Source organism: Balaenoptera musculus, chromosome 14, assembly GCF_009873245.2.
Source record: "Balaenoptera musculus isolate JJ_BM4_2016_0621 chromosome 14, mBalMus1.pri.v3, whole genome shotgun sequence".
In the NCBI taxonomy this organism is placed as follows: domain Eukaryota; kingdom Metazoa; phylum Chordata; class Mammalia; order Artiodactyla; family Balaenopteridae; genus Balaenoptera; species Balaenoptera musculus.
In genome coordinates this window covers 32,624,384-32,648,881 of record NC_045798.1, presented here as the reverse complement: position 1 = coordinate 32,648,881, position 24,498 = coordinate 32,624,384, and the positions used below count along the sequence as shown (strand labels likewise).

At 46.2% G+C, this 24,498-nt stretch overlaps 1 protein-coding gene across 1 annotated transcript in view; it reads right to left on the bottom strand.

The window, feature by feature from the left end:
• The window catches only part of LAMA1 (laminin subunit alpha 1), a 149,815-nt gene that overhangs the window by 64,346 nt on the left and 60,971 nt on the right, over positions 1 to 24,498 (bottom strand). The window contains exons 10-24 of the mRNA XM_036874290.1: positions 23,756 to 23,916; positions 22,675 to 22,815; positions 21,484 to 21,657; positions 19,947 to 20,048; positions 18,947 to 19,158; positions 18,071 to 18,182; positions 15,537 to 15,647; positions 10,975 to 11,102; positions 9,420 to 9,506; positions 8,539 to 8,750; positions 3,812 to 3,918; positions 3,318 to 3,498; positions 2,548 to 2,684; positions 1,605 to 1,841; positions 455 to 598 (exon numbers count right to left, since the gene is read on the bottom strand). Coding sequence (XP_036730185.1) covers positions 455 to 598; positions 1,605 to 1,841; positions 2,548 to 2,684; positions 3,318 to 3,498; positions 3,812 to 3,918; positions 8,539 to 8,750; positions 9,420 to 9,506; positions 10,975 to 11,102; positions 15,537 to 15,647; positions 18,071 to 18,182; positions 18,947 to 19,158; positions 19,947 to 20,048; positions 21,484 to 21,657; positions 22,675 to 22,815; positions 23,756 to 23,916 — 2,246 coding nt within the window. The remainder of the gene's footprint in view (positions 1 to 454; positions 599 to 1,604; positions 1,842 to 2,547; positions 2,685 to 3,317; positions 3,499 to 3,811; positions 3,919 to 8,538; positions 8,751 to 9,419; positions 9,507 to 10,974; positions 11,103 to 15,536; positions 15,648 to 18,070; positions 18,183 to 18,946; positions 19,159 to 19,946; positions 20,049 to 21,483; positions 21,658 to 22,674; positions 22,816 to 23,755; positions 23,917 to 24,498) is intronic.

Below are 24,498 nucleotides of genomic sequence, written 5' to 3'. Positions count from 1 at the left end.
GCCGCACCTTTGACCGTCAGATTCTTCCACTGTTTCAGACGAGACAGCTTCATTATTAAAACAGGAATAAGAAAGACTTTTCTTTTCCATTTAAACACCTGGATTAAAATGAACTGAAAATGCCTTTAAACCACTGCATTTAGGGTCAAACTCTTCCTATACTGGGCCAGGTTCAATTACATGAAGGAGACTGCTGAGAGTTTTCTCTTCACTCCGACTAAAGCTGCAGACAGATTAGCACAGAGCGACACTGACGCCCTGGTTCCTGCTCCATTTACTTCCTGGACAGCAGAAGCAGACCTCTGATTCTGGACTAACCCAAATCAGCTTCCTAGAGTTTCTGATGCAGTAAGAGCAAAATTTAATGTAAGTACTTGGCTGCCTTTCCCACCCTCATCCAACTCCCAAGGGTAGAGGGTTGCAAACAGAACACTTATCTGCGTGTGTGACCCACCGGCATCCTCACGTAGCCCTCGGCCTCTGAGCAGAGCTGTGACAGCCCAAAGCAGAAGCACGGGGTGCACCCCCGAGGGTCCGCCTCGTCCAGAGCAAAGGTGCCAGCTCGACACTCACTGCATTGAGGGCCAATGACGTTTTCCTAAAGGGGACAAAGTGACAGACTCATTTTTACCTGAAAAAAAGAGACACGGTTTATGAACAAACAGAAATGGGAAAAAACACAAAAATAACTTTGGATGAACAAACACTGCTGAACCAGCTGCTCCTCAGGCTGGTTCCTTAACCTCTCTGAGCATCAGTTCTCTCAGACGCAGTGATTCCCCAACTCAGCTGATCATCAGAATCGTCTTGGAAGCTTTTGGAAAATGCAGATTCCCTGGTGAGTCTCCAGGAGCGGGCCCGGATCCTTCTGGAGGTCCCAGGTGACCAGTGATCAGTCAGGTGGAGAGCCACAGGCCAGGTGATTATTAGGGCAGGTCCTCCTGTGCTGACCGTCCGTGGTGAGAACTGCTACCACAGATGTGGTGAACCAAGCACACGTCCACTGATGTTCCCGTTACCCCGCAGCCACATGAGTTTCCCCTTCCTCCTCCCCCACCGCTAATCAACCAGGATTCCATCTCTCAGACCCTGGGAAAGGAACAGAGAAGATGGCCAAGGACCTTCTAGTAACAAAGCACAACGGGAAAACGAAAGGAAATACACGGAGTTAAGTATGATGTTGAAATCTAACCTCCTGGGAAAATAATAAACACAAATGCCCTCCAGTCTGGCCAGCACGCACAAGAGAATAATTACTTACCAGGTACAGAATCACAAATCTTCCTGAAGCCCTGTGTTATCTATTTTACCTGTATATTCAAGATAGATAGGCTACTCAGCCAACTGAAACACATGATAGGAAACTCAGCGTGTTTTTCAAATCAGTCCCATCATCTGACACTTGTAATTAACAGTACAAATTCCTTCTAAAGAATCATCCATCATTCTAGAAGAGCATACACAGAATTTAAACCCAGACCCAGAAGGTGGTGCAAACTCATTATGAGAAGCGTTAAAACCCAAGTGCTTATTTAAATAGTTAAAGCCCCAAAGTCAGAATGGCGAGTGGGAGGGAGGGAGGAAGTGGAGCCGAGCGCTAGTACCTTGCAAGAGCAGGTTCCGGTCTCGGGGGCACAGCTGCAGAGACCCTGCTCCTGGCCACAGGTGTCGGCCAGTGTCCCTCTCAGGTCGCAGTCACAGGCCACACAGTCCGGAAAGTCTCTGTACCCCAGGGAGCACTGGTGGCAGGTCTGTCCACCAAATGCAGGCTTACACGGGCAATGGCCAGTGAGCACATCGCACTGCTGACTGGCTGACCCTGCGCTACTGCAATTGCAGGCCTGCAAGAAAAGTATTGAATAAATAAAAAGGCAGCTTTTATATTTTCATAATGTACACATATGGGGATTACAGGAAAACACTAAACATGGGAAAATTATACAAACAAATGGATCTCTCTCTCACTATTGCCATATGGACTCACTTTGCCACAGGCCATCAAGAGGCCAGGACTTAATGCTGCTGGACGTTAGTGAACCTTTGTGACACGTGCAGGCTGGGCCACGACCGTGGCCTGAAATTCAATCTACTTAATAGGTCAAAGCAGTCCAGCAAAATTATTTTAGAAGTCCAGTAATGCTCCCTCTGTTTTCAAAATGCAAAGCCTAAGTTTAACCGACAAAAGTAACATAGAAAAACAGAACCGTTGAAGATCGGACATACCTCCCCCACCCCCAATAAAGTGATTTATGTCTTTCTCCTGGAAGATAGCATATATTGCAGAATATATTTAAAGGGCACCAAAATAAATTTTTGATCTTCTAACCATCAATTCCACAGCTAGACTCTTGAAGAAAATTTAGAATATTGTATTTTAAGGATGCTGCTTCTTCCACTTTGATTCCTACAATCGGTACTGAGTTTTGAATACAAACCATCAAGCTATTCAACAGGTTAAAATCAAGCGAATAGATAAAAGAAGAAGAGTGAAACCTGACACAGCAAAGTAATTCTCAGTTGAGAAAATGTGCAGGTGACAGTGCACACCTGGCATCCGAGCTCCAGGTCGTGGCCCCAGTGTCCGTCCGCACACTCCTCGCACGCCGCACCCCGAGTATGAGGTGGGCAGACACACTCCCCCGACTCCGGGTCACAGGTGTTCTGAGTGTGAGCGCAGTCACAGGCTACAACAGAGACACAGGCTGTTGTTACAGATCAGGACCGTCGGGTCAACCGAAGGGGTCAGAGTTGATGCTGCAAGTTATCTCCCTTGTGTTAATAATCTCAATCACTCTTCTAGTTCCTGAAAGAAAATTCGTGATCCCCAGCACCCCGCCGTGTCTCACGGGAGGTGAATGCTCCTCCTTGTGGAGGGTTGCTCCTGGATGACAGATAATCGGGCATAATGGGAGAAACAGACAAAAGACTGGGAAAGGCCTCCACCGGTGGGGAGAACAGAGAGTTAACACTTACGGAGCACTTGTTTGCCAATCGCCACGCTAAGGACTTTAAGTACAACCTTGACGGTAACTCCTGGTTGGAGAGAATAATCGACTTCTCCATTTTACAGATGAGGAGACCGAAGCTAAGTAAAGTTAAGTAATTAGTCTAAGCTCACACAGTTAGTACAGCCTGACCAAGGCTTGTGGACTTACCCAGAATAGGGATCAGGAAATAGAAAAAAGGTATGAAATCCTACATGTTCAGAAAAAAAAAATGTAAAGGGACTTAACAGAATTAGACAGAAGTCAAAGGAGAGCTCAGAGAAAAGTCTGGGAATTCCAATAAAGTCTCAGACACTGAATTCAGGAGCTTACGTGTACAGCCGCCGTCCTGGTAGGCATAGAAGCCGCGGGCACACCTGTCACACCTCTCCCCGGCTACACCTGGGACACAGCGACACTGGCCTTCCTCCGTGCAGTCGTCCGACAGGGAGCCCGACGCACTGCAGTTACAGGGCAGGCACCCGAGCCCCGCGTCCAACCCGTAGTAGCCGTGCTGTTTCACGGGGGCAGAGCCACGGAAGACAAAATACATTTTAGTAAGTGGCTAGTATCTACTACAAGATTTCCCAAATCAACAACTGCATGTGTCATAGATTCATAAAGGGTTCATGACATCATTCCACGGCTCTGTAAACCAAATACCTACTCTCCAGATAGGGCCGCATAGCACTCACCAGCCATGTTGCAGGACCCTGCTCTTTCTGGTGGCCGGGATTCCATTTCATTTGAACCAGTTAAGGCATCATTTACAGACATTAACGCTGGCACACACGTTAATCGTATGTAATGACCAGGAGGCGTCTTACCAGGCACCGGTCACACTGCCGTCCGGTCGCATGTGGTTTGCAGTCACAGAGTCCGGTCTCAGGATGGCAGGCAGCAGAAAGGGAGCCTTGGCCATGGCAGTCACAGGCTAACACACACAGAAGGCATATTTGTGCCCATTTCTGGGTACGGCTGTTATAAAATCCCTTAATCTCAAAAGGAGAAATTTTAACATTCATGTTTCAAGTCATAAAACAAAATGATTGCTTTGCAGTAACTCGAAAAATTTAGTATTTTTCTGAAGAGTAAGCCAAAATAAGGTGGGTGAAAGGAACCATCACAGAGAAAAAAAATTACTTGAAGTTGTTAAGATAATAATTGGCAAACGAACTTAACCAATTTCATGAATTCTTTGAAATTTTTAAAAGGAGCCACCAATGTATATCAACCAATCTTCATTAAAAAACATGCAAAGAAGATTTCAAAATCAATTTAGCCACTTGCTCGTTCCAATCAGACGTATTTAATATTTTAAAGCTCAGTTGTAACGACCTAGATAACTAATACTGTACATCATGATTTAATGAACTATTTCCCTGTTCTGAGTCATGAGTCCTTTGAGGTTCTTACCTTCTGGCCAGATGCTTCCGTTTTATCTACAGCCAGAATATTGATGTTTAAAGCCACAAAGTCCCCCCTTCTCAAAGTGATTCAATTTAACGGGTCCAAGAACCGTTTACTTCGTACCACAGCTGTCAATATGCGCTTCATTTAAAATTTGTAATATGTTCACTGACAAGATATCCCAGGACGTGTACCATTTACGAATGCTTGGGCTCAGAAAATGCACACTCTCAGTCCTATGGTATAACCACGTAAGAAAAACGTCACGAATTATCTCAGGCCCAAGCACACTTTGTGTGGCAGCCTTTGTGGGGCAGAGCAGGGGTGGGCACTGGAAATCAGAAGGCTGATGGTCAGAGGAAAGGCGGTGGGATTCTGCTTCCTTGGGTGACTATGGCCCTGTCACTGGGCCTCTCCCCCCTAGTTTTTCCCTTGTGTGCGTGGATCGATGTTCACAGCTCCTGTAGGAGGCTGGTCAAGTGTCATGGGCGCCACACAGAGCTGCCCATTCTTGTAGTTTAACTTTTATCTTCTGTTTTTCTGATGCTTTGACTTCTGGGGCCTTGCCGACCCTGGAGAGACAGCCGCACCCAGGGCTAGTCAATTTCCAGAGAATGTAAACCGCTCAGCTGCTGGAATGCCTTTCATATGCAAACCATCCAATCCAGAGCCCACACCCCACGCCTTCCTCACTGGCTCTCAGGCTCCTCTGGGCCCTGACCTTCCGCTGTCCACCAGTCCTAGTTACCCAAGGGCCCAGCATCAGACAAGAGGCACAGTCCCTGGGCCCCGGGACCAGCTGAAATGATTCAGACTAGCCAGTCCCAGACCTGTTACCCTGCCCGCCCTTTTCTTCCTGCACATAAAGGCTCCTGTCCACACTTCCCCTCCTGACCAACCCAGGTGCTTCCCCGTGTAGCCACCCCCATGCTGTGGGGTGTCCCCTTCGCCCCCTGACTCTCCCCCGACCTGGCCTCCAGAGTAACAAACTGCCTTTGTGATGGTGGTCCTCTCCTGATCTGCTGGCCTTGCTGTACTGAAATAATAACAAAGCCTGTATTTAAAACCGTCCTCAGCCTCCCATCACTCTTAACTGTCTCCCAGGGAAAACATCACACACACACACACAAAATACCCCCTCACACACATTCACTCACACGCCACCCCCGCCAACACTGCCATCCCCCCGCAAACCCTTAACTCTCTCTGAGTTTCCATCCCCGACTCTCCCTACCGTCTCCCTCCCTCCCCGCCTTCCCCTTCGCACCACCCAATCTTCCAGCCCAAATCTTGGCCCCTCAGCTGCTACAACTGCTCCTCCTAAAATGTCCAGGACTCCCGGGTGCAGATCCAGTGAGCAGATCCTGCCTCCGTCCTGATGCATCTTTCGGTGGGACGGGCCATGGACCCCTCTCTCCCTTTTGAACCTCTCTCTTACCAAGGTTTCGGGACGCCTTCGAAACTCTGGTTTCCTTCCTCTTTCTCTTGTATTTCCCTCTGATCCTCCCTCTCTGTGCCTCACTCAAACCCCACCCTTCCTCTGGGGAATATTCCAAGTTCACTTCGAGTATGATCATCACCAAATATTGATGATAATAACAAATCACATTTATCACACACCCATCAGCTTGTGTCTCCACGTTACAGTCAATATGTGAAATAAATGAATGAACCTTCATAACAAACATACGAGGGAAGTACTATAATTTTCTCTATTTTTGGGTGAGAAGTCTAACACTTAGAAAGATGATGTAACTAGCCAGAGATCACACTGTTATTTGCAGTTATCCCTCTGTAACAACAATTATAATAGCAATTATTAATAAAAATTGTTCAAGTTATAAATAATACTAATTTAAAATATCTGGCAATTACCTTCTGCCAGGTTCTTTACAGGTATTTTAATTCTCAGAAGAACCCCACAATATAAAAATTATACCTACTTAAGTTATTTTGCACAAGGTTTCTTTAATATTAGCGCCCAGGAGGCTTCCCACCACCCTTTTCTCCCTCCACACCACTCTCTGCCCTGGACCACTGTGTCCACAGCCACTACTGCATCTATCACACCAAAGCTGATGTCAGTAATACTGAATACTGGCATTTTTACCGGGTTCACCTAATAAAATATGGTATTACGTTATCGTGTGGAGACTTCTGGGAAGTTCATAAGAAGGACCCTTATTATAGACCTGGAAAGATTTCTAGTGAAATGTTCAGCAACAGTTGTAGGAATTCATCTCATCAAAGCTAGGAATGGGGGAAAAAGGAGATAGGAAAAGAATAAAAAGTGTAAGTGCTCAGAAACTAGAAAAAGCCAGGCAGGGTCAGCCCATAACCAGTCCAGCTCCCTGGGCCAACAATGTGGACCTAGACCCAAATCCCACCTGTTCTGACCCCCCTGCTCCCCCCCACTCTCCACTCATCGCTGAGACCTTCTATTTTATATTTTCCTTTCTATCCCCATGGCAAAATGCTGACGCAGCTTTGTCAGCGTGGATGCACATAAAGGAAAACATGATGGAAAACTTTTAAATATGTTTGAACAACTTGGGTGTATGAATCCATTTCTTCAACATTGAACTTTATGTAATGTAAATACAGATAAAGTATTTCTGATGAAAACTTAGCACCTAATCGAGATGGGCTATAAAACACACACTGAATTTTGAAGACAGTATTAAAAAGAAAGAAAATAGTTATTAATACTTTGAAAACTTGATTACATGATAAAATGATAATACTTTCTATATATTGAGTTAAATAAAATGTATTATTAAAATGTATTTCACCTGTTTCTTTATACTTTTTAAAAGGTGGTTACTAGAAAATTTTAAATTACATGTGTGACTTACATTTCTGTTGGACAGCATTGATACAGAAAAATAATAAAAATGACTGCTGTTATTACTAGCAATTGTAATAGCTACCATTTATTTACTGTCTAGAACTTTAAATTTGTCAGCCCATTGACTTTTCAGAAAGGCCTTAGTGTATACGTATAATTATGTCCATTTTATGTATGAAGAAATAGTTGCTAGGAGAGGTTAATAAAATTTGCCTAATGTCACAGGGCTGGTTGGTGACCAATCCTGGACTCTAAATTAGTCAGACTCCAAAGCCCTGAATCCACACACGTGCCTCTCTACACCATACGTGTGTAGCTCCCAAATAGACTTGGGATTTTCAAGTCTGATTAAATAAATTTCCAACTCCAATCACAGTATTTGGCATAGTGCCTGGGAAGTAACAGACACTTAATAAATGACAAATGAACTAAGAAATTAATCATCAAGGTTTGCAGTAGGGATGAAAAGAAATGCCATGAGAATTGTGAAGGCATTCCATAAACTTTGAAGCTTTATAAAATTACCGGTTATCATAATTATCTACCTATGATAACCAGTCAAGGTGCTGAAGGTCGGGTTCATAGGCCCAGGGCAACAGAAGCTTGTCAATCTCCCGACGTGGTCCTAGGAAAACATCTTTTCTTGATCGCTAGCTCCCTCTTGTGTCTCCACGTTGTAACAGCACAGTAGGACCAGCATTTATAGGAAATTATCAAAATAATTTATAATTGTCACTTTTACTCTTTCATTCCTTTTTCAAGAACTGTGTGAAAAAAATCTGAGAGCTGTTATCAGCCCTAAGGCTATAAGTTTGTCATTCTAGGAGTCTGAAAATCTACTTTTCTAAGTAACTGGTTTTACATGGTCTGTAATTTCAAGGGTCTAAGCAGAGAGCCCTGCCGAGCGACGTGGTGATTTGGTGACTCAGGCGCAGACCACTGAGACGCACCAGTTTTGGGGGCTAGGGTCTCCCCATTTCCCATTCCACGTCCTGAAATCCCATCTGCCTCACGAAGCCCGCAGCATCTCCCTGACCAACGGGATAGGCTTCCTTGGCCTCCTGGGTCACTGGGAGCAGTGCCAGCACCCTATGAAGGACCACTTTCTCCTGAAATGGAAGGGCGCGTGTTTTCTAGGCCATCTGACCTTCATTTGGAGTAACTGATCAAGCTAACCCAGCGCAGATCGGGTCAAGTGACCTCCTGGGCCGAGCACTTTTTGATGCAAGTAAGTAAATGGATGGAGACTTCACAGGGTGATAAGTAATGGACACGACCGCCGGGTCACACACTCACCGCGGCAGTTTTTCGCAGTCACGGCGTCCCCATAGAACCCGTAGGCACACCTCTCACAGTGGGGGCCGTCGGTGTTCCCGATGCATCTCAGGCATTCTCCGGTGACGGAATCACAGCTCCCGGCCTCCAAGGGGTCCACATTGCCACTGCAGTTACACGGGACACAGGAATCTCCGGGCACTGTTGGGTTTCCATAGTAACCGTCTGCGCATCTATATAAAAGATTGAGAGAGGGATGCAAACAAATGCGATTACTGTAGACATTACCCCACCACCCGGGGACTCTCTGAGTAGTTAATCAATCACACCGACTCTTTACCGAAGATTTACCGTGAGAGGAATGCTGCTCGAGTTCAGGCATTCAGAGATTCCCGTCACTCATTGTGAGGCACAGGGAGGGCGTCCAAAAGGAGCCAAACATCCCGGGGACATGCTCCGGCCCCAGACAATTCGACCCGCATCCCACCACTCAGCGATGTCACCTCCCACAGAGTCCAGCCAGACTTGGCACCGAGACGTGCATGCGGGACAGACAACCCTGGCTTCCAGGCGCCAGAAGACAACTATTAAATCAAACCACCCCTTGCCTATGGAATCATCCAGAGTAACAGGACATTCAAATGTATGAACAGAAGTACTGACTCCTGGCAGTTTCCTATTGATATTGATGAAAACTGAGATTAGCTCAAGGAGATCAAAAAATCCCCAGGGACTTCCAACATTAAGTTTTTAATCAATCGACTGGTGTTTCTCTATGATCCGATGGAATAATAATGACATACCAAAAGCTCTAAAGCCACACTTAACCACACATTTAAAAATAAACACATAGAATTTATAGTAAAAAAATTTTTGGAAACCAGTCGAGCAAAGCAGAGTACCTCTCGCACCAATCCCCCGCATATCCCGGGGCGCACTGGTCACAGAACACTTCATCTCCATCGTTGAGGTGGCAGGTGGGGCTGAAACTGACAAAGCAGTAGAAATGAATGCGGTTCTCCAGTGGATGGTGCAGAATTCCTAAATATTAAAATGCTTAGTTTCTACCACTCCTGTCCTTACAAACTTTCACCGCGTCCTCACTCCTTAGCCCAGAACCCAAGGCCCCAGGCCACGCAGCCCACCCGTGGGCGCTGGACACTCCCTGCTCCTGCTCGACCCTCGGCCCGACTGCGCTTCTCCCCGTCTGCCCGGGTTCACTGGCTCACCCCCAACGCCCAGCTCAGCGGTCCCCTCCGGCAGAGTTCCTCTCCTCGAGTTCCCAGGACTGGGCTGCCTGCCTTAGAGCTGCCCACACTGGCCAAGGGTGAGCCCGCTTACAGGACAGAGCCAAGGGGCTCCGCACTTCAGTGAGTGTCACCAGCATCCCCCGAGGCCCCCATGCAGGCCGAGGTCCCTTCACACTCCATTCCCGGGTCTTGGGAGGACCGCGAAGGGAGGCCTGGGGGCCATAGCGAGGCCCCCACGATTTCACCAGAGCAGCCCTGATTGCTCTTTTGTACACTGGAGAGTTCCAAATAAAAATCCCCGTGGGAGAATCCTCTAGGCGTGGATGGGGGGAGAGCTCTGAAGGGTAAACAGTGAGAGAGGCTTTTAACCCGCTGGCCTGGGGGCACACAAGCCCCAGCATGTTGGTCGAGGCCTTGACTGGCACTGTCCTCCGCCTCCCCTCGTGCTCTGTGCCCCGGGACCACCTGCAGCTCCCCAAACCGACCCGCTTCTCACACTGCCGGACCTCGGCACCACTTCTTCCCGCCTAGCAGGCCCTTCTCCTCCGCTGCCTTCACACTCCCTCTCATCCTTCAAGTCTCAGATGGAGAGCTTCCACAGGGAGTCGCCCGCACAGATTCCCTCTGCACAGTGGACCCACCTCCTCTGCCCTCGTGACCGCACTGTGGATTCCACGGCGTCGGCAGCCACGGAGGAACAGTTTGATACCCAGGACACCTACCATGATGCCCAGCATATACCAGGCGCTCAGTAAAGATTTGTTGAATTAACTAAATGAATTCAGCCCATTCTCAATGAGCCTCGTATTTACATATTTTGGTCATTAGCTCAAATACTCCTGAAGCCCAGGAACATGTTTTATTCATCTCTGCATCTCCTCTGCCTCTTAGCCCAGTGGTAGGCACACAACATATACGTGTGAAGGAACTGATGGCCAACGTTAGACCAAGGGGAGAAAAGGCCATGCAAATGTCCTTGCCTTCACACAACTTGCCTTACATAATTTAACACATCAAAGTTTTTTGTTTTTTTTTTTTTTAAAGAAGAGAGAATCTGTTCCTCCATCTCTAATCCCAATTAATTGCCCCAGGGCAAAATTAACACTCTCGTTACACACAGGTCTTGCTCTGAAGATATCAGTGCAGGTCTGGACGGAGACCCAGGCCACGCGGGGCAGGATCGGCGGGGTGGAGGAGCCGGGCTTACTTGTTGGAGGCCGTGGAGAGCGGGCAGGCACACGGCTGGCAGTCCCCAGGGGTCCCTCGGGAAGGCAGCCCGTAGAAGCCGGGAAGGCAGCGCTCGCAGTGGTCCCCAGTGGTGTCGTGCTGGCACGCCTAGGACACGCGCATGGAAAGAAGACTCGGCTCAGGCCTCCTTAAGGGAGTCTCAGATTCACCTTCAAACAGCTTGAAGTCCAAGTGAAGAAAAAAGGCAAAACGCTAAAGCAAGTCACCAAACTTCTCTTATATGAGGAGGGGTTGCCAGTTTCCAGGTTCGCCGATAAAAATTTTTAATTTATGTAAACGGGAAGCATAAGAGCTTTCATTTCCAACCGTGTCAGAGTAACTGGCAGCAGACTTGCCCTCTGTAGGAACGGAATACAATACATCAAAGAGCTGCTCTCAGACCCTGGACGGCGGAGGTGCAGGATGTGGAGGGAAGGGAGACAGCGGGATGGGTCCTGCAATTGCATGTCTTTCCCCCTGGAGACAGTCCAGGAAATCCTGAATTTATACTAAGGCATGGAGAACATCAGAAATGGTAAATACATGAATAAGTATGAAAGATTTCTTTTCCTCATTTAAAAAACACCTCTTTAGGACAGTGAAATTACCCTGCGTCAGGTGTAGGAGGTGTGCGGGAGACGGGCCCCTGGGCGGCTCCTCTCCTGCACGTTCCTTCCAGGCTCCTCTTCTCCTGTGACTTGGTCTCCCTATTGCCCCCACCTGGTGCTGATGCCACCCAGAGCTCTCTCCTACAACCTCTGCCCTCCCCTGCCCGTACTCCCAGCCCAGCCTGCCTGTGGGCCCTCTCCTCTCACTTCCACTCCCTTGGGGTCTTCCATGCCCTTTTATACCCCTTCTCTTAAAGCCACTCATTTTACACACATTTACTGGACATTTTTCTTCTGACTATTCAAATAATATTTCCAGTTGCTAACTACATACTTTTCTATCATTCCTGAGATTGATAAAAGTTTTCCCATCTATTCAATTTAATTGTGCTCCATCCTCTATATCACGGTTTCACCAGTTTTATTTAGGGTTATCCCAGACCAGAGCTTCCAAATTTGAATGTGTATACAGATCATGTGGGTTAAATGTTGACTCTGATGCTGGAGGTTTGTGGTTTTGAGTTTCAAAAAAAGCTTCCAGATGACGCCCATGCGCTTTTCTTTTGTCTTTTCATCCCTCATATGACCTTGGTTTTGATCATTAACCCAAATCTACTCAAAATGCAACTGGTCTTAGTAAAGAGCTACATGGTTGTGCTAAAAGAATTATGCAAAATAATTAGTTTCATTAAAATCTATTTGATTATGCTCAATTGCAAAATGTCTCTGATTTGCTTCCTTTCCTCAAAGGGCCAGATTGGGTCTTCTTTCTCTTTGGGAAAACTACGATGTAGTTCTATTGAAAAACCTGCTGAAGGTCTGTTTCAATGCTTTCTCAGGCGGGCGCCAACATCCCTTTAAGTGATGATCCCTATTGGTGGATCTGGAATGTGAAGCAATAGGAATGCTCATCTCCTTGGGGAGCGAATGCATCTTCTCTTGATTGGAAAAGGAAAACCAGGAGGGCCCAAGACACGCACAACTGCATTTTATGCCCCTGTCTTTCCAAAGAAAAGAAACTGACTTCTCCTTGGAGTAAGAGCAGAGAGAGCTCAGAGAAAAGAATAAGGACACAGGTAAACTATGGACTCTGGGTGGCTGTGATGTGTCAGCGTGGGGTCACTAATTGTAAAAAATGCACGACTCTGGGGGGGGGCGGATGTTGATAATGGGGGCGTATGAGCATGGGGGCCGGCAGGGGGTAGATCGGAAATCTCTATACCTTCTTCTCAATTTCGCTGTAAACCTAAAACTACTCTAAAAATAGTCTTAAAAAAAAAACAAGAATAGGAACACTGGGCTTCCCTGGTGGCGCAGTGGTTGAGAATCTGCCTGCCAATGCAGGGGACACGGGTTCGAGCCCTGGTCTGGGAAGATCCCACGTGCCGCGGAGCGACTAGGCCCGTGAGCCACAATTACTGAGCCTGCGCGTCTGGAGCCTGTGCTCCGCAACAAGAGAGGCCGCGATAGTGAGACGCCCGCGCACCGCGATGAAGAGTGGCCCCCGCTTGCCGCAACTAGAGGAAGCCCTCGCACAGAAACGAAGACCCAACACAGCCATAAATAATAAATAAATAATAAAATTAAAAAAAAAAAAGAATAGGAACACTAAGAACAACTGGAAACTTCTCTCTAATAAAATGTATATAAGGAGTCAACTCCTAGAATCTAGATAACTATATACAAGGCCAGGGGCTATTTACAGCTATGCAAAAGGAAGAATTAAAGGTTTCTTTTTAAAACAGAATTTAAAAAGCAAAGTAGATTAAACAGATAAGTGATCTTACCAAGTTTTTATGTTTCCCTGTATTCCAATCTAAATTTTTATTACTTTTCTCCTTTAATTACTTAAAAAAGGAAAAATAATAATTTTACAGTGGAAAAACCTGGCAGAGACCCCCTTATCCGAGTGACCCAGGCTAATTAACATCCCCCAGAAGAAGCCAGTGGCATCACGGACCTCGACAGCACACACTGGGGAGGCACGTCACCTCAAGGTCCTCTCACCAAAAATGGATAACCTCAACCTCATCACGAGAAAGTGGACCCACTCCAGCTGAGGGACAGTCCACAGAAGGTCCAAAGATCTCAAACGTGCCCTAGTCCTGAAAACCAGGACCTGTCACAGCCTGCAGGAGGCAAAGCCACTAAATGCAGTACGGGACAGTGGGTCTGATGCCGGAAAGGAAAAGGATGAAACCTGAATGGAATCTGACATTTAGTTGATGGGACTGTGCCATGTTAATTTCTGAGTTTTGATAACCATACAGATTGTGTTAGATGAGCATCCGGGGAAACAGGGCGATGCTTACACGGGAACTCCCTATCCTATTTTTCTAACCTTTCTGTAAATCTGAAATTATTCCTTAAAAAATTTTAAACTATAAATTATTATTATTTTCTATACTTAGAGCTTTAAGGCTATTTAGCATCTTCACTTTCATAGGAGAATATATTTTTGGAACTATCTATTAACAGAAGCATGTGCAAATCTTCTTCCAGCCTGCCTATCACTAAAGCCATAGGTGGTACAAGCACGACCTGCTGACCACCCTCAAGTGTTGGCAGAGGCCTCCAAACCCGAACGGCAGGGGGAGAGAGGTTTCAAAAAAGCAGCGACCGGGACTTCCCTGGTGGCGCAGTGGTTAAGAATCCGCCTGCCAGTGCAGGGGACACGGGTTCGATCCCTGGTCCGGGAAGATCCCACGTGCCGCGGAGCAACTAAGCCCATGAGCCACAACTACGGAGCCCACACGTCACAACTACTGAAGCCCAAGCACCTAGAGTCCGTGCTCTGCAACAAGAGAAGTCACCACAATGAGAGGCCCGTGCACCGCAACAGAGTAGCCACCGCTCGCCGCAACTAGAGGAAGCCCACGCGCAGCAACGAAGACCCAACACAGCCAAATAAATAAATTAAAAAAAAAAAAAAAAACAGCGACCTCCCTTCCTTGTGGGAAGTTGCACCTGAGGAACTTATTCTGGAGGGACTGAGTATGCGTGCAAACATCATTCCATGCCATCCTACAGACGCTTCACTTACAGAACAAAGACATGGACAAAGAACAAAACAAAAGCTGTACTTGCAGAGAAAAAGAAAAATTAGGCTCTAGAGAGAAAAAGCAATCAGCGGCATCATGCCAATATCTTCCCCACGGGTCTGATCGTTAATTTTTCCTAACCCTGTGACTCAATCAAGCTCTTTTGGAAAAAGCATGATGATCCTTTCCCTGTGCAGTGAATAGGGTTCAGCTGATTACAATATGCATTCACTCCATCTCTGAGCAGTGAATCCATTAGAACCCAGAAGTGTGGCCTGGCTCCCAGGCATAGAGCCTAAAAGAATTCCTGACTGAAGTTAAAAAACAAGTCTTGCCCTGCATCTGCCCCAAAGTTCATTCTCAAGATTAACTACATATTTGCTAAGCCCTGTCTCAACTCCAACGGCATGAAAGAGGTACTTGTTTGCAGAGTTTATCTGAGCTAACATCTATGAAGCATTATATATTACACAAATGAGTGAGATTATTAGAAATTTTTATTATTCCTCTTACGATATACTATGTAATATAATGTTAAAATCTACTAGCACTTGCATTTAAAAGATCTGATCCTTTTTATTTAATCAGTGGACGTTTTCTCCCTTTATATTGCTTTTTAATCTTGAGAAGTAAATCATTACTTATTGTTCTAATAAAAAACCTGCAGTAAAATTATACATCTCTTTTCTACTATCACCAAAGCAACTTTTCTTCACAAAAAAAAGAAGGAAAAAAGCAGGAAACATTTTATGACTTAAACCTGCAGATTTCCTCTGGGGTCCACAAGGGCAGGGATATTCCCTGCGGAGGAAGCTTCTTTTTTAATCACTTCTGTACAGTGAGGGCTTCAGGGTGGGAGGAGGGTGTGCAATCAAGGTCTCAGCCAGACTCACAAAGCAAACGCCATGAACGTCACACTCAGCTGCATGGCCGTGGCATTCACAGGGCTGACAGATTCCTCCAAAGAGTATTCCATCCACGCGGTAATAGCCAGGGAGACAGGACTGCAAAAGAAGGACGGGTGACTGTCCGGGTGAAGGCAACTTTATACAAAATGCAAATCATCTTCTTCCCAATACGTTAGAAACATAAACCACTCAACTTTCCATGAATGGAAACTTTTTTTTTTTCCCCAAACGTGCCATAAAATGCACCCATATTAAGCATACGATTCAATGATTTTTTTTAGCAAGTTTACTGAGTTGTGCAACCATCACCATAATCCAGTTCCTTATATATTTTAAAGGTAGAAACATGCACACAAAAACGTAATGGCTGTGCAATGAGTCAGCGTACATCATAGCGGTTTTCCACTGCAATATTCTTAGAAATCATGTAACAGCCTTTTAACCAGTGTTTCAATCAAGGGGATTTATTTCTCTCAACACTTTTTCTTTTGCTTAAAATTTAGTAAATGTTGCCATCAAAGTGTTAAATGCAGGTCTGTGTCAAACAGCATCAGTTTAAGAGAGCAAACGTTGCAGGTGAGCTTCCCTCTGGCTACGCGCTGAACAGACAACGTGGGCGTTCAGGGGTGGGGAGCCACCCCAGACACTGTACTTCATGTCGCCCTTGTGACGACCCTGAGAAATCGGCTCTCTATCTGATAGACTTGGAATCCGGAACACGGCGCATTAGCTACGGTCCACGGCACTCGCCGTGCAGTGATTCCACGCCAGGTGTGCACACTTCCAAGACCCATGTCCACGGGCTGCCCAAGGCCACAGCAGACAAGAAACGCGTCCAGAGTGCAGACCGGGGAGTAACTAATTTGGAGGCTGGCACGCTCCTTTGGGGGCATGGGAGGAGGGGGTGTGGATTTGCTTTTTATTTTCCTAAGAATTCTTAAAGAGCATTTCATTATAGTAATAATACATAATGCCTTCATTCACACTGACCTTGGGAAAGTCCCCTGACACCTGCCCCCCCACCCCCCCGACCCCGCTCCGTAGCCACGCTCCCCCGGGGACAGTGGACTTGTCTACAGATAGGCACTGAGCAGGCAGCTGCCTGGGGCTCTGTGTCGCGGCTACAGGGCTCCCCCAAATTCCATTCCCAACCAATAGCTGCCTGATTCTTTAAGTCAGCTTCTGAGTGAGAGCTGGATAAAAGAATGAGTTCTTCTGCTTAACACAAACTCTTGCAAAGGAGTCTTGAGCTTCCTATGTGATGCTTGAGCCATCGACCCAAGCGCACCGGCACTTCCGGGAACAAAGCCCACTTGTTCTCTAGCAGCAGCTGTTCCCTGCTGTCCCCTCCCGGTCCAGCTGACGGGGCTCCCACTTCCACGGTTGTCCCTGCTCTACCTGTCGCCCCCCTAAGCCCACACCCACATACTATGAGGTGGTCTGAGGGTCATTTATCCATTAAGCACTAGGCCCGCAGGGATTAGGACTTATGGACATTTGCTGGTCCTAAAAATAAATGAGATGTAAAAATAAGTTCATTGGTCCTGACCCTGTGGCCAAAAAAATTATTGCAAAATATTTAAAATAGAAATAAAAATATTTAATTAAATATGTACACCACGAAGCTTTAGGCCAACTTTATTAACTGCAAAGCTAATAAAGAGAGAAACATATTATAGGTTAAATGTTCTCACTCTGTAAAAATGCTTGCCAAGAAATCACAGCCAATGACAAATGTTCACAATCACAGTCAGTCATGGGCTCGTGAGAGGCAGGACCTCATAGCAATTAGCAGGGATGAAGTTCAAAGACCACTTCCTAGCTGTGTGACCTTGGTCAAGTTACTTAACCTCTCTGTGTCTCCGTTTCCTAATCTACGGAACAGAAAGTATATGAAGGGCCTACCTGATAGGATTGTTGTAAGGATTAAATAAGGTAACATATGGAAAGGGCTCAGAATAGTGCCAAATACGTAGAAAGTTCTCAGTAAGAGAGAGTTACTATCAATATGTATGTCCAAATAATTTCAAAAAATATTTCAAAATTTTTAAGCGACAGATTACTTTCATCCATGACTGCAAGTATAGTTTCATATACTGTATATGTGAGGTAGAGCCCACCTAAGTAACATAGCCTGGGGCCATCAAAGGTCTCCAAAAAGGCCTGGCTTGTCTAAAGCTTTCCGGGGTCGCAGGTTGGTAATTGGTAAATGTTCAAATACAGTCAAATTCAATCCTCCTTAGAAATGTAAAATATGGCATGGGTGCTTCAACTTTCCTGTTGACTAAGCAGGACAGTGACACTTACTTAGGGTATTCCCAGATGCCCCAGAGGAATTAGATTTCCTTAAACAATGTGTTTCCAATGTTCCAATAGCCTCCAAAAGTCTGATGTTTAGAAACACTGGGTTTCCAAAGTTAAAATTCAAACACGCGTCACGACATCACCTTCAATGCGCTTTTCCCCCAACCCCGCAGGAAGGAGAAAAGGAAGAAGACAGGAAGGGGGAGGAGTGTTACCTCACAAGAGATGCCCGCGTAGCCCTGGGGACACTCGCAGTGCTCCACCTCCGTGGCCAGGGACAGGTCTATAACGTTAGGGCTGGCTGTGTCCAGAGAGACAGAATCCAACCTGCCAACAGACAAACAGGCAGGGCCGTTACAGGACTTACACACTCGCACACGGCATCTAACACCTCACAGAAGACGAATTCCTAAGACAGATTTAATTCAAACAAAATGGTGACGTGATTTTTGTAAGCAAGTAAAGATTTTCACAACAGTACGCTTTCTGGGAGCTGTCGTTAGTCCCTGGAAATGCCTTGGACATTTGGCACAAGACGAGCTGCGGTCCATACACAGCCGTGGGAAGGCTCTGAGAAGCCCGTTCCGAAGAATGAACTCCAGAAGAACGAACCCATGCAGTTGAACTCTCTCTAGGGCAGAGAGATGGTCCTGAATGTGCAGTTCTCTGTTTGCTTTAGCTGCATCCAACATGTATGCTTAGCCTGGCATTGCCAGAAACTGACCTTCTCAAAGTAACAGAACGACTAAGGATGGACTCATGAGCTTAAATAGTCTGTGAAAACCTAAGACCATTAACATCAGGAGGGTGAAAACCAGATGCAACACAGTTAACAACCGTCACCTCATGGGGCATTTCTCAAAAATCCACCCTGAAGGTTTCTGATCCCAACGCCAAGTCTATCTCCTACTAGATACATTTGTCATGGACAACAATTCTTATGCCTTCGATAAAATTACAGTGATAAAAAATAATCCCAAGACAGTTCCGTTAGCTGTGTCCTTAAAATAATCAAGTAAAGTATATCCAGCTTAAAATATATGATAATAAGGACAAGATCACCTACGTTTTCCCTCCTTTTCAGTACACACCTGTAAAGAGCCATCTTTGCAGAATTGTAGTTGGCTCTGATCAAGAGATGTGTCACGTTGGCAAGCACGGTCATCAGCTGGTCGCGATCTACCTCCCTCCTGCTGTGAAAATCTCGGAAGTGCTCAGGCACAAGTCTAACCACGTTCAAGTGCTCTTCATAGGGCTGCAATAACAGGCCCTCTGCCTGGGTGCTTAAAGTGAGCCCATTCCCCTAACATTTAAAAACAAGAGGAAATATATTCATAATTCAATTTCATGATCAAACACTGAAAGCAGATTTTGTATTCAGCCACGTGGCTTTTCATCTGTGTGCAGGTTTTTGGCAAACGTGTAATGATGTCCATAGCCCTTGGTCCAGAACGACCAGAGAAAACATATCACTATCTTCCTCTCAGAGGGATTCGGATAAGTCTAAAGACTGTGCCTGTGCTGGGATCTCAGAAAAGAGACAAAGTCATGCACTAGCCCACAGTTTCCCTCAAAGCAACCAATCTGACACCTCTAATCTTTTTTTTAAATTGAGGCATAGTTGATTTACAGTGTTTCAGGGGTACAGCAAAGGCCAAGGCCTTGCTGGGTCTTTTTGTGATGGGAGTGAGGATGCAGGAACAGGGACAGAGGTGGAGGACAAAAATGACAATGCATCTCCGGTCCCCACACAGCCAGGCACTGCTGCCTAGTCATTCACGTGGGGAGGACGCTACAGGAGGGGAGGAGGGACCCAAAGGGCCGAAAAGGAAGTCCCAACATCGAGGAAAAACTCCTCTCCAAATTGTGAATAGACAGGTCAGCTACAGGAGCAAGCCAAGAGCTACAGGTGCTGCCCTGAGGCAATTCTGGAAATTCCCAGTCTCAGCGGAGTCCAGACAGGCAAGGCACCGCTGAATGGCCACCTGGCCCTGAGCTCCTGCCACTACGGCCTCGCTTAGCCACCTTCAGTCATAAAACTGCTGCCCCACGAAGCCCTCGGCTCTAGCAAAGCGATGCGAAAGCAATTACCTTAATGATGACGTCGGCGTGAGACATGGGGTCACCGTCCGCCGTCTCCACTGGGACCTCGTAAGACACCGCGTACTTCAGGAATCCACCAAACGCCGTCAGCTGGAATGTTTAAGTGACAATGAGCGCCGAGGGGAAGGATCACAGCCCTTGGTAAGAGGACACGGTCACTAGGATCCACCTGGCAACAACTAGGGTGCGAGGCGTCCCAGAGTCCACAATACGTAAGGATTTCACATTAAAGGCAGTGGAAAGGAAACACGTTATACGAATATTCTGTTTAACTGATACCATGAAATGTAGGATATTGTCTAAATGCACAGAAAAAAAGTACTCCTTCTTAGAGACCCCGAGGTAAATTACTCTGAACTTGTGCTAGTCCCACGATAGACCTTTATTTCACTTCAGGACTTTAGGGGGCGGGGAGTGTGACCCAGGACCACAATCTCAACACTGGGGCTCACCGCCCTGCTTAGAGGAGGGCAAGAGCAACATGCGTGACCAGCTAAAGGAAGGACTAAGGATTTCCTTCCTGATCTGACATCCTTTAATGTAAAAGAGAGATTTTCTTTCTGCCAGCTATGGTACAACGTTCAGAATCCAATCTTTGCACCATAAAATTGGAGAGGTGCTCTCCAGACACGAAAGCAAAACAAAACAAAACTATTGAATTTTGGTGATAAGATCCCATTCTAAATAGAAAATGTCTTCTAAGATTCTAATTTGATGGGAAAAGTAATCATTTTCAAAAATAAACACTACTTAAACATACACAAAACAGCTATAAAATTAAAATATAACCATCAAATTAACTGGAAATGTACCACGGTACGAGACCTACACTATATATACCATGACTTCAAACAAACCAAAGGCCTGGTTAAGGTGAGCAGGGAGCTGTAGGTATTGAGAGAGATTCCACTGAATATATTTTCAGATAGATCAGAGTCTGGAGGGAAGCTGCCTATTGGTGAGGAGGGACAGGACCACGTATGTCATTGAAGGGAGAGGTTAAATTGTAGCCACCAACTTCCCACTTTGTGGAATCACCTTTGAGTATTTTCTTACAATGGAAAGGATTCTATCTGTTCTTAAACATGAACTTCACGTGAGCAACAATCATGATAAAGAAGCAGGGGGCAGTGCAAGGGTTCCTGCACACCCTTCCCAGGGGTGTTCTATACGCCAGGTAAGACAGGTACATGGCTGGCTCCACAGGGCAGGGATGCGAGGGACCTTCACAAAGGCCCAGGTGACCCAGGAACCCAGAGCAAAGCAGAAGGTCTGTCGGGGAGAGGGGACAAGATTTCATACAACAGACCACCTTCGACAGGGCCAAGAAGGACACAGGTTCATGTTTTAAAGATGCAGTAAAGTCTAACAAGGATAAAAAGACCATGTGAGTCAGGTGTCAGTAAATACTGTGTGATATTCTGCTTAACTCAAAAGAGACCAACGACAGTACTTGAAAAGCCAACACAAGTTCTTCCTTAATGTGCTCTGAGATCTCTGCCCCAGACGCCGGCCCTGGAAGTACCTTGTTTCCCAGGTAGGCTTCCGGGGCCGACCAGTAATACTGGGAGGTCAGCCCCTGCACCACCGCCGAGCTGTTGATGCTGATCTGGTGACGCCCGCCCAGCGCGTCCTGCTGGGACCGGAGCTGGTTGGAACTGACCAAGTCGGTGACCAGCCAGCCGGACATATCTTTCACCTTAAAAAAGATCCAAGAATTTTAGAACATGAAATCGAAGTCACCTTAGGTTTCACCCAGCCCAGCGTTAGTATCTTCACCATGAAGGGACAGACCCAGAAAGCTCGGCGAGGACGGAGCTAACACATGGTGGCCCTTGCTCTCGTCAAAGGACCCGGAAAACCTGAGAACGAGTCACATGTCCCCCAAACCCAGGTCAATTAGAAGCAAATAATGAGCAAAACTGTAAAGGCCACGGGTATATATCTTAGATTAAAAAACAGCAAAGAACTCAATAAACGCATTGAACACAGTGTCTCTGGCTAACTCTGACTTCGTTGTTGCCCCCTGCTTCCTAGCCAAATGCCAAAAACTGTATAAAACAACCTCCAGATCCTATCCTCCCATTTTGTCACCTACGGAGGGATGACAGGAGATCACCCACAGGAACGCACCCCATTCTCAAGTACTGATCCGAATCCCCCCTCCCCAGACGCTGGTAAGGAGGGAGGAGGGAGGGGAGGAGGGAGGGTCAGGGAATAGCCCTAACCTCCAGCCATCACTCTGTCCTCCCTAGAACCCACTCAGCACCCACCCTGAACTCGTTCCCCCCGAATTCTCGATTCCCCAAACAAATGGAGTGCCCTGCCTCTCCTCATAAACTGTGCCACCTGCTGCGTTCCCACCTCGCCTGCTTCTTCGAGCTAGAAAATTCTGCGTGTCCCCAGGTCCTGCTGTGCTTCCCGGCCTGAGACCGGGGTGGGGCTGGTGGGGTAAGATCTGACCCCACAGCTCCACGCATTTCCCTACAGAAGAAATTTACACACGATGCATTCTGCAAAGCCGCAGCATCCTATTGCTTCCATAGGAAAATGTATGAGGGAACACACACATGACCTAGGAATTTTAGTGACACTTTGGTAAGTGGGTAGCCTTTGATCCACGCCGACGTCGGTCCAAAGGATGAGAGTGGTGTTACAGAAAAGCCAGCCTCATCACTTTCTAACACAGCTCCTGGCTCTCAAAAGATGCCCCCACCTGACTGATGGGCCAGGAGAGGCTGTCGCAAACGTCAGAGACACCAAAGCAGAAGCATTCCGAGCAGCCCTGGGGGTTCCTTTCCTCCAAGTTATAGAATCCCGGTTTGCATCGATCACAATGTTTCCCCTCAACATTCTCCTGCAAATTGGAGTAAAAAATTAGCTTTTGAAACCAATAGGTAGACAGACTAAAATGACATTAACATGACATTAGCAAGAAAGATGTCTGGTGATCCAGAGACACAGGTAAACAGAAAGACACTCAAAGTCAATGAGAAGCCTCAGGATGCCACGATTTCCAGATAGTCTGAAATACTTATCATTTGATTTTGTAGTCAAGACTGAGGCTAGGGATCTTAGAGCTTGGTCCTTATATTTAAATGGCTTTTTCGTGTTGTTTTGTTTTACATCTTCTATGTTTGCTGATCTTTCAAGCATTTTAAAATCTGAAGAGGACTACGTAATTGTCTTGTTAATAAATGCTCGAGATAATTTTCCATCATATGTAACGTGCCTAAGACTCTGCTTACATGGGAAGAAGCACAAGACACAGCCGGAAGTCTGCTGAATTACGGGGGGAGATGGTTACTAGTGTCAGATAGCCAAAAAACGCCTCCCTGACACCAGATTCATGCACTTCTTATCATTGTTCAATTCCTTTTTAAGAGAAGTCCAAAATAATCTATCTGCCTTTAATTAATGTTCTTAGAAATGTAGTGTTTACTTCGTTCTCCTCTAAACATAAAGTTTAAAAAGGATGTCATAGAAGAGGCATTAGGCCCAGGCCTAAGAAAAGCAGTATTTGGTTTCAACCAGGAAGTCACAGAAATACTTCTGGAGTATCTGGCCATCGCCCAGAAGGCACCAAAAAAGAAAATCAGGTGCCCATCTAAGTCCAAGGACATATTCTGTGGCCAGTTCGCTGTGACATAATGTTATGCTTCTCAGGAAGGCTCGGGGGAAGGGCATTTACACCTCGATCCTTTGCTTAGGACCTGATCATCTGAGCCAATGAAATGTATCCCATTTTCAGGAAGCCTCAAAGGAAACTCGGGGGCAGCTTTAACCTCCACACATACCTTACAGAGACAAGCCTCGGAGCAGGGTTCCTCATTCACGCTGCCGGCTGGGTTACAGTCACAGGGCACACACGCAGGGTAACCCTTATAACCAAACTGGCAGCGATCACATTTTTCTCCCGCGTAACCTTCCTTGCAGGGACACTGACCTGGCCACTTCCCTGCGAAGAAAAATGGCAAAATGACCCAACAGGAAGGTAAAAGAGGTTTAAAGCAGGGGTTGGCCAACTATTTCTGTAAAGGGCCAGAGAGTAAATATTTTAGGCTTTCCGGCCAGAGTCTCTGTTGCAACTATTCAACTTTGCCCGTATTGCTTGAGAGCAGCCACAGATAATACATAAACAGATGGGTATAGCTCTGTTCCAATAAAACTTTATTTATAAAAATCAGTGGTGCCAGATATGGCCCACAGACCATAGTTTGACAACTCCTGGTTTAAAAAAGAAAAGAGAGATGGAAAGCACAGAGGCTGGTGGGAATGTAAAATGGTGCAGAAGCTTTGGAAAACCATTTAGTACTTCTTCAAAATGCTAAGCATAGTGTTACCATAAGATCCAGCAATGCCATACCTAAGTATTTAGCCAAGAAAAATGGAAACATACATCCTCCCAAAAACTTATACATAAATGTTTGTAGCAGCATTATTCACAGTAGACAAAAAGTCAAAACAACCCAAATATTCATCAACCGATGAGTGGCTAAGTTAAATATGCATACAATGGAGTATTATTCAGCAACCAAAA